At 42.4% G+C, this 9725-nt stretch overlaps 1 protein-coding gene across 1 annotated transcript in view; it reads left to right on the top strand.

The window, feature by feature from the left end:
* The first annotated feature begins 584 nt into the window (after window positions 1-584).
* Window positions 585-9725, top strand: part of SLC4A10 (solute carrier family 4 member 10) — a 154676-nt gene continuing 145535 nt past the window's right edge. Inside the window, exon 1 of the mRNA XM_048310260.1 lies at window positions 585-690. Coding sequence (XP_048166217.1) covers window positions 643-690 — 48 coding nt within the window. The 5' untranslated portion in view covers window positions 585-642. The remainder of the gene's footprint in view (window positions 691-9725) is intronic.

Below are 9725 nucleotides of genomic sequence, written 5' to 3'. Positions count from 1 at the left end.
TGATTTGCAGGTAGAAGGGGATGTTTGGGTTATGGTAGCAGGGAGTGGGACAGAACTCTCTTTTGAAGGTGCTTTCTGTAACTAAGGGTCAAAGTCGGGCAGGACCGAGTGAAGGGTCACTGTTTTCTGGTACTCTTCTGGTGCTGGCTAAATCAAACCTTGGCCCAAGACTGCACTGAAGCAGCAGTTCTGGGGAGCCTGCGGCTGAAGCTTGGAGTGAAGTGCTAAAACTTTCGAGCCGTGTCTGATGTTTTCGATAGTCTCACCGGGCAGCCAGGGGGGCCCGGCCCCTCCGCTCCCCGCTCCCGTTCCAGCACCCGCGGGGTGCCGGTGTGTAGGGGGGAGGCAGGCCCGGCCCTGCGGCCCCGGCGGGAGAGCCCGCATCCCGCATCCCGCATCCCGCATCCCGCAGGTGGCTCCGGCGGCTGCCCCCCCGCGCGGGGCCGGCGGTGCGCGCGCCCATGTGACTGGCGCGCGCTTCCTGCCTCCGCGCCGCCTGATCCGCGGCGGGAGCGCGGAGCCGGGAGCGCGGAGCGAGCCCCGAGCCCGGCGCAGCCCAGCGGCTCCCGCAGCGCCCGGGGAGCGCCCCGGCCCGCGGGCGGCGGGGAGGGGGCGCCGCCGCAGCCCCGCCGCCGCCGCCGCATGGAGACTCAGGACCAAGGGGCGCAGATGGAGCCGCTGCTGCCCACGGTACGGCTGCCGCAGCGCGGCCCCGGCCGGGGGGGTGCGACGCGCCCCGCGGGGAGGCAGCCGGGGAGGGGGCGCGGGGGGCTGCCTTCCCGCCCGCCTGCCCGTGCTGGGCGCCGCAGCCGATTTCTCGGTGCGTGGGGAAACAGGTTGGCTCGCTCCCGTGCCGGGCGATGCTGCGGCGGCGGGAGTGTCTGGGCGCCAGGACGCTCGGGGATGGAGCGGTGTGTGTTTGTGCGTGTGTGTACGTGTGTCCCGCCGATGCAAGCACCCTGCCTTCCGGCCCCCCTCCCCCGCCTCAGGCATCCCCTTCCCCTCGGTACCCCCTCTCTTCGTGTCACCCTGCCTCCGACATGTCCTTTCTTCAGGCTCTCTTGCCCCCCTGCTCGGGGCAGCGCAGGGGAGCGAGCACCTGTGGGCAGCTCCGTGGGGATCCCGCTCCGGGGCCGGGGCTGGGTCAGCAGCTGGAGGTCCCAGGCCCTCCTCGCTTGCAGACCGCAGAGAAATCTGCTGAGGGCTGGCACTGACACGCAGGGTCTGCCTCCCGCCGGATCCCGGGCCGTGCTTCGTGCTGCCGTGTCGCAGTCTCTTGTGCTCAGCCGTGGAGCTGGTGATCTGGGGGTTATTGTTGTCTGAGGGGGACGCGGTGCACCCGCTCCTCGGAGCACCGTGTGGCTGCACAGGGGCGGCTGGGCAGCCTTTGCCGTGCCAGTAGGAAAGAGATCAGTTGATGGGGGACTTTTTCTTGCCAGGCCCCCAGACACAGGGTTGCAGACACACAGAAGGTTTAAGTGTGGGTGTCGATCTCGATCTCATACTGAGATTCTGTTTGTGAATGGTGGTTCCTGCCTTGCACAGAAAATCTGTCTGGGGCAGGGAAAAGTCTCTCATGTACATACACAAGTGTCTGACTGTGCGTACACATCCCTGTCAACACACTGCATAGGTCTGTAGAGGCTTTGCTGCTCCTGAAATGGCTGTGTGTTAGCACAGTGAGCTGCACAACATTGACAAAGCTTGAAAGAGACAAGTCTCAGCTGCTGCAGGTTGATGAGATGCGCTCGTGTCAAGCCCGTTTTTCATAGGGTCTGTTCCCATCATCTGTTGACGTGGTCCATTTTGCAATCAGGTGGCAGGTTGCTACACAGTATGAGGCTATCTCTGGCATCTTCTTTCTCCTTGTGGCAGGGACAGTTTTTCCTGTTGCTTTCTGGATCCTGTTTATGAATCCTACTTCCTATTACTTGCTGCTGTCTTAGTTTCTGACAGTGAAGTAGAAGGTCCTGTTGCTTTCACTGACAGACTAGCTGTCGAGTTCCTTTCTGTAGAGAGACAAATAAGTGTAAACCCAGTTTCTATCTGTAGTTCATGACAGTGATTCCATGAAAGGCTCAGTCCTCAGTGTTTCACACCAGTGCAGTAGCCTTCAGTCAGCAGCAGTCTCCCCCTTGCTCGTACCTTGCTGGCCTGTGTGCTGGTCTCACTTTGTCAGCCTGTGTTGTCTCTGTGCGATGGCCACTGCACAGGGAGTCAGAGGAGTCAGCTTTCAGAAGGCACAACGTGCAGGATTGCCTTGGGCTGTCTGGCTTTAAATTTTGTTTCTCCGGGGCTGTGCCCAGGAAAAAAAAAAAGGCTACTGCTGTGGTTGAGACGACCAAAGAAGATAGTATTTCTTGTGTGCTGATGAGGGGACAATTGTCCCTTGTTCCCTCAGGAACTGCCCTGGTGCAGTACCTCTCTGCAGAGCTGCAGGTCCCTGCCTGTAGAGCTGTAGATCAGTGCTTTTGCTTGCTAAGGTCGTGTCCTGGTTCCCACCTCCATTTACTATAGCTAACTAGTTCAGTTGTGTTTGCTTCAAGTGGGGAAGGGAGACTTCTCTACTCTATGTATGAGCCCTGTGCAGCTCAACAATGCAACATTGCTTTCCTGCTGCAACGATGGCAAAGGCACAGCTCCTTCAGGATTTCTGGGTTCTGGTGATGTTTTCTCTGTGGTCAGGCAATAAAGCATTTGTATGTGCTGTGGCAGTCTCAGCCTAGCTCATGTCCAGGGCACTGCATTGTGGTAAGGCAGACTTTTGCGTGCTGGGGTTCTTGTACCTGGAGTCAGGGTAGAGTTTAGGAAGCAGGAATAGGTGCTAACTAATTGGTGCTAAGGTCTGTTAGTCTGGGAGGTAGTGTTGTGACATACCTTTAGAGGATTTCTGTTCTGGGGATCAATCCTCATCTTGACTGGAAACAAACAGAACAAATGAATACAGTCTGTTCCCAAGTGTTGTCCCAGTTCAGTGGGTTCTGGGTATGAAGGAAAAGGCTTCTAGCAGAGCTTGTTTCCTTCAGGGGTTAGTCTGGGGGCTTTGGTATGTGCAACAGAGTTAATATTTTCTTTTTTTGTGAAACTGTAACCCACTATATGTTTTATTGTTATTTCTAGTAAGAAGATGCGAGTGTAGTCCTTAATTAATTTTATCTTCTAATGGTGCTCAGAGATTGTAAAGCCTCAATAAAATTTTCCACCAAAATCCCACAGTCTGTACAAAGCGGAATCTACTTTTAATCTAGTGTTAGTCATGTGTTACTGATTTATTATGCAAGCTTTTAATTGAAAACTCCAATTTCTAGCGATTTGAAAACTAAGACAATACATTATTGCCTGTGGTTCTGAGGAATTAAACAATTTCCCTGGCAGTTTCCTGTCATTTTTTTTGAAAACAGGTCTTATACAGAGACAACAGTCTTGTTAGTAGTTGTGCTAATGTTTTTTTTTCTGCAGTGTGGACAACTTCTGGTTCAAATTATTAGAAATCTATTGCTAATTTACTATGAGTACAATATTGTGTAAATAAATGAAAAAGGAAATTGTTCACCTGGAAACAAATTGTTGAACCCACTTTTGGAAATGCAAATACAGTCTTAATTTGTATTGTTCAGTACCTATACTAATATGGTAACAAAATGCAGTTTCTTGTATGCTTTCAGAATCATCTAGTGATTTATTTATCAGTCATCAAGTATATATTTTTTTCACTGATTATTCAGAATGCTTTAAAACAGTTGTGAGTAATTGAAAGATTTCTGAGGAGTCATCATTTGTTTACAGAACAGGGGAAACAATCTGCAGACCTTTACAAAGATCTTCTGTTGGTTTCTTAGCAAAGAACTAAGTATTGCCAGTTTGTTTGTGTACATGTATACCTGACTGCATGTAAATTATTTTGAAAATTGTTGCTTTATTTTGACTTTATTGGCAATTTATTCATAGCACAAGTTGTTCATGTTTGTTCCTGTACATTCTGGATCTCTCATATGCAAGTCAAAATTGGCTTTTACAATAGGGTTGTTATTTGGTAGATGTTTGATTATTTCGGCTGTAAGGAGGATGTATAGACAAAGTACAGATATTTTTGCTAACTATGTTTATGTTTGGCATGTTGTTTTCCTGTGTTTTCTGAAGGTAGCAGTAAAACCCATGTATGGAAAGTGAAACTGACTTTTCCTTCCTAAGTTCGTGTTCTCTCGCCCTCCTCATTCACTCTTAAATCCTTGTTGTATTTTTTTTTAATTTATTGTTCAAATCTGGTAGATACAAGGCCTTAAAGCATGACATTGCTGAGCTATATGTGGATACTGCATATGCATGCACTGTAGTTATGATATGTATGCTCTAGGTAAGACAGTGTTTGTATCAAGAGCACTCTTGTTGCTGTGGCAAATGGCACGCAGCTATTGCTACTTAGGACTCCATATGTGGGAGAATGGTATAGCAAGATCTTGGGAAGTAACTATTTTTAACGTAGCAGGTGAGTGTGGGAAGATGCTCACACTAACAGGCCAAATTCTTTTGCTTTTGTTAATGCTGAGTGGGACCTCGGATGAGACTTGCAGATTAAATGTATTGCTCATTGTGAGAAGGGGTGTCAGAGCCTTACCCCATGGTTTGTATAACAGTACTCATTCCCAGTTCACTTCTCCAGCATTATAGCAACACTTAAGGCAAGTTTATGGAGACTACAGGAATGCTGTGATACTTTTGGAAAAGTATAGAGGCCATATTACATTTTCAAGACAAGAGTGCCGAGATAATGGCACCATTGAAAAGAAAATCCTAAAACTTAATTGTAAGTATAAATTTAGGATTGCATTTCTGCTCTTGGTATTTTCTTTTTTACTGCCTGATTCCAAGTTCTAAATGAAAAGAAAAAACCCCCAACTTTTCCCAGCAAATGCTAGAAGGAAGTGAAGTATCAGTCACAATCAGATATTTGTTAAAGTCCCCCAACTTCTCCTTATCTTTTCTAGTGTCACAGTTAAAAAAAGATACATCTGGATCATATGGTGTGCTCTGGTGTTTCTGTTTAAGAATAATTGACAGCCTGAGACATTTGCACAGAAATAAAAAAAAGTATGACTACTGTGTGGAAATCATCCCACTTCAATGCATCTATGTCTTGTTTGATTTCTTCCCACAAATCCCGCTTGTTAAATATATGCTTTCAATTTCTTCTGCTAATAGTTGTATCTTCTCTCTACTTTTTCATTTGGAAAAAATTTAGGATGAATTCTAAAACAAAATGCTTCCACTGACATCTTTTAATGCTTCTTAAATAAGTAATGTTTACAGTTTCAATGGATGAGAGGGTTTAAGCAGGTGAGGGAATACTTAATCCCCTGTGAAGCATCTTAGACAATTAGTTGTGTGTCTGATATGAGAAGAGAAAACCATAGGCATTGCACGTTCCTTTCATATGTTCAGGTCTGCTTTGTAAAAAACCCAAACTAGTAAGGAATCATATCCATGTGACTCCTTTTGCAATAATAATGCCATTTCGATGCCATACAAATTGATGGAGCGTCAGATATGTTCACGCGGTTTTCAGCGTTGGTGCAGTTTAAAAGTTCTTCTCATGAAATGAAAAATAAGCATAGCATATTTAAAGATAATTGAAATCCACCCTTGTTCTATAAGGTTGTTTATTAGGATAGGCAAGGTGAAGGTTGGAATAGATGATACCGGCTATTGCTAGAAATAGAATTAATGTCTTGGGGAAAAAAAGAAGTTGCAGAGTGAAATGAGGGTAAATGAGGAGTTTTGTGCAAACTTGGAGAATTGAGGGCATTATGGCTGACTGGTGTGAAAGGCAAAAGGGAGCTGACTGAATTTCATGGGCAAAGAAGTGTAGGGACAGAAGCAGAAAAACCAGGGCTTTTGCCTCCTTGTACAGCAGGCACAAAATAGTACCTTGAATCCTGAGTCTTCTGTGTCTTTGCTGATTTACCTCTTTTCTTACATAGATCCTTTCCACTTTGTTTAATTAGGTATTTACAAGACATTGCAAAGTTTATAAATAAATATTGAAATTCAGTGGAGATGTGCAAGATAAGGTCAAGATTTGCAAGATCTCATTTTAATCAGACAGACCAGGAACTTGCTGCAAAAAAACTGGCGCAGTAACATTTTTAGGAGAAATGAAGTCTGCAAGTTACATGAGCTAGTATTTGGCATTTGTAAGGTATCAGTTGATTAGTGCAGTACTATATGTGTGGTCTGAGAAAAGATTAGCAATTGTAGAACAATTCAAGGAAAACAAAAATGAGCATGGGCCTAAAAGTATGAAAGAACATTTGAAGAAACTGGGATTTGTTAGCCTGGAGACACACATTTGATGTGTAAAACTGCTACAAAAAGAGTCAGTTTCTTGTATCTGTACTGAATAGGAAACAAGGGAAAGGTTATGGGACAATATTAAAAGCATGTTAAGGAAAGCTGTCTAACGCTGAGAGTAATGTAGTAATGGAACAAATTGTCTGGTATGTTTGTGGAATCTATTACCCATCTGTAGGAATAGGTGAGACAATTATTGCTGCTTTAGAGCTGAGTAATGGACTAGAAGACCTCACAAGATCTCTTCCAGTCCTATCATTCTGTGAAAGGACCTCACTTTTGTCTTTTTGACACAAGTATGTTATAGATGGATGACAGATTAAGTGCAAACTGAGGAGAAAGAAGTAGTTTATATGGATTATAGATGTTGATAACCTCAGTTATGTCCACCTAAATAGAGAATTTACTATAAACATATACATGTACTATAAACATATTCAGAGTATCTTGCAATGATAGATGCTCACTGTTCATCAATTTTGTTGCAAGCAGGTTTTAAAACCATACAAAAATATAATATGCAACATTATTTACTAATATTTTCAAAGTGCCAAGCTAAAATGTGGATTTTTAAGCCTTTGTGGAACCCTCTTGACTTTATTTTAAAGAGTATAGGACTCTGTCTCCATCAGTGGGGCTCCAAGAAGTTTCAGCACAAGTTTCCCTGGGAGCAATTACTTTGTAGCAGTTGCACTCAAAAATGCCAGGAAAATATTGCACACTTGTGTAGTTTTTTGGAGAGAGATGATAATTTTGCACCTTTTTCTGGAGGCTTTTATTAAGAGTAGTCAAAATGCTATAAATTAAAAATACCCTTGATCTGAAGCCACTATTCTGAAGAATAGCTCCCGATACCAGTCCCTAGCAATTGCACTTGATGTTCTCATAGTTTCGTTCATAGTCACTGAAACTATGTGAAGATGGAAAAAATGACCCAACCCCGCTATTAGAGCCTGGCAAGAATATATTATAGATTCTTAAACTGTAATTGGTCTGGCAAAAAATGTCATTAAAGTCAAGAGCAAAATGCCAGGTCTTTTTTGGAGAGAAGATGGTATGAATGTGCACAGGGCTTTAGAAGTGAGCATAAGCAAGAATGTGATTTCATGTCCAATCTGAAAACTTTTAAATTCTGAATACCATTGAAAACTTTGTGGTGATTGTGTGGTATCTAGGATGTTCATAGTGTTGTGAATATGAATAGGAAGTAAAGGCACAATGAGGGGAGACTGTGTGTAAATTTTAAGTGCTTTAGGTTTTTTTTCAATGGTACTGACTGGTCATCTTCATGTTTTTTTCTCTATAAAATCAAAGAATAGCATACACAGGGGAATAAAAACTTCAGGATTGTTTTTCCTCTTAAGCATTTTAATTTTGGGGTTTAGGAAAATGCCACTGGTAAGTCTGAATAGTTAGATTTATGGTTGTAGAATGCAAATTAGAAATGAAAAAGGGATGCATCATATTGATGTGCTTAGTGTTTATAAGGGTCAGTAAAATTTTCAATTTTGTGTTTTTTTAGTGGACTGAAACATCAAGCTTCTGAATACGAAGGTGAATCTATGTAATTCTTTAAAGCTATATTTATGTCATAAAGTGAAGCAGAAAAAAAATGTAATTCCAGTATAAGATCTCCTAGATCTCGTTGGACCAATGATGCAATTGATAAATTTGTGCTAGAGTGTATCTCTAGAAAGAGGATTTTGGTTTCAACACCCATCCATCTATCCATCTGTTTATCTGTATCTTTGGAGCCAAACATCAACCCAGTCAGTCACTTTGTTAAATTTCCTCCCAAAGTAAGATACGAATTTTTATTTTTTTTAATTTGGAAATGTATACTGAAAACATACAGGAAGGTATGAAAGCTTTTTATTTGGAATTAAGCAGGATAACGATGTCTCAAATCTGCTCAAGTAAGTTGCCAGAAATCCTGTGTGATGATCAGCGAAGTCTACTGGCAGATCTAGAAATGTGCATCTTTTTTCAAGGCCCGACTCAGTAGAATTGAAGACGTCATTCTCATTCTTTTTTATTTAGGTGGTCTGCCAATCTCATAAGACAAAGCTGCTACAACAACCGTAAAACAAAATTGAACCTTGGTCTTTTAGTTAAATAAGTAAATTATATGTTCTGCTAAATGTAGGAAGTTGATACTTTTTATTTGAACTGCAGCTAAGTGATGGTAATGATGAGAATTGGAATGGCATGTGTTAGCCACTTACTGCTCTGGAGATTTGTTCTTTACCTTGGGACTCAGGGTTGAGCTTATAGGTGCACTGTTCCCAAGGGCTGCTAAATAACCACACAGGAGTGGTTGAACCACTATAGTCCTTATTAATAAAAAATTTCTCACTTGTTCTGTCCAAGTGGGTAATGGATAAAGTTTGTTATCATCTACTAAGAATGCAGAAATGAGATTGCACAACCAGCCCTCAAGTATATAGATGCAAAATTGAAAAAATGTCAAGTTTATGATCTAAGAATTCATAAGGAAGAAGATATATTCTCCTGCTATACTCTATAGTATGAGGAATGTAACAAAAATTAGAATTTCCTGTTGCCTGTGGAATAGTGGGCATTCGCCTACCTTTAAATTCATGAAAATGTGGATAACCTGTATCCATTTTCCTAAAAATGCTTTAAGCATTTCTTTTAATCATTTTTGTGACCTATTTAAGTAGTTACCAAAATAGAACCAGAGTGTCCCAGAACAGTACATTATCATGCCAGCAGAAGAGATATTATATGTATTGGTATTTTAAAAGAATTTATGGAATAAAATTAGTTCCCTTCTGCCCCCTCATCCCCAAGTCTGTGCAGCAGTTGCTGCCAGCCATCTCAATGCTGTTCCTCAGAAACAACTTGGTTTCCAGTTCTTTTGAGACTATTGCTACTTCATTTGAGACTTGTGTATGTTTCCAAGGTATCATCACCAAGACAAATCTTCATGCAGTGTCTGCAAGTCTGCTCTATGCTGAGATTTCAACACACTTTACTTTTTTTGGGTAAATTTCATAACTTGGATTGTAACCCATATTATCCATCTCCTTGAATTAGTGTTATCCTTTCCCTTTATTTGAAGAGAAGATAGAAATGCTCAAACATAAGACTTGACTGACTAATTGTGTTTTAGAAAGCTTTACTTTATTATGTTCTTCCTCTTTATGACTGTGCTATAGTGAAATACTTAACTATGTCCACTTATTTTTGTTGCAACCTTTTAATAGCTTTTGAAACTAAATGTAGCAATGAGCTGCTAAAGCACTCATAAAGCTGTGTTTCATACTCATCTGAGAATCTTCTCATGAAAATTCTAAAAACAGGTGAATATCACGTCTTTTTTTGGGAGAAGCATCTGAATGATTTCAGATTAG

Source organism: Corvus hawaiiensis, chromosome 7 (assembly GCF_020740725.1).
Source record: "Corvus hawaiiensis isolate bCorHaw1 chromosome 7, bCorHaw1.pri.cur, whole genome shotgun sequence".
NCBI lineage: Eukaryota > Metazoa > Chordata > Aves > Passeriformes > Corvidae > Corvus > Corvus hawaiiensis.
Note: the sequence above shows the minus strand (reverse complement) of the source record. Positions and strands in the feature narration are given on the sequence as shown.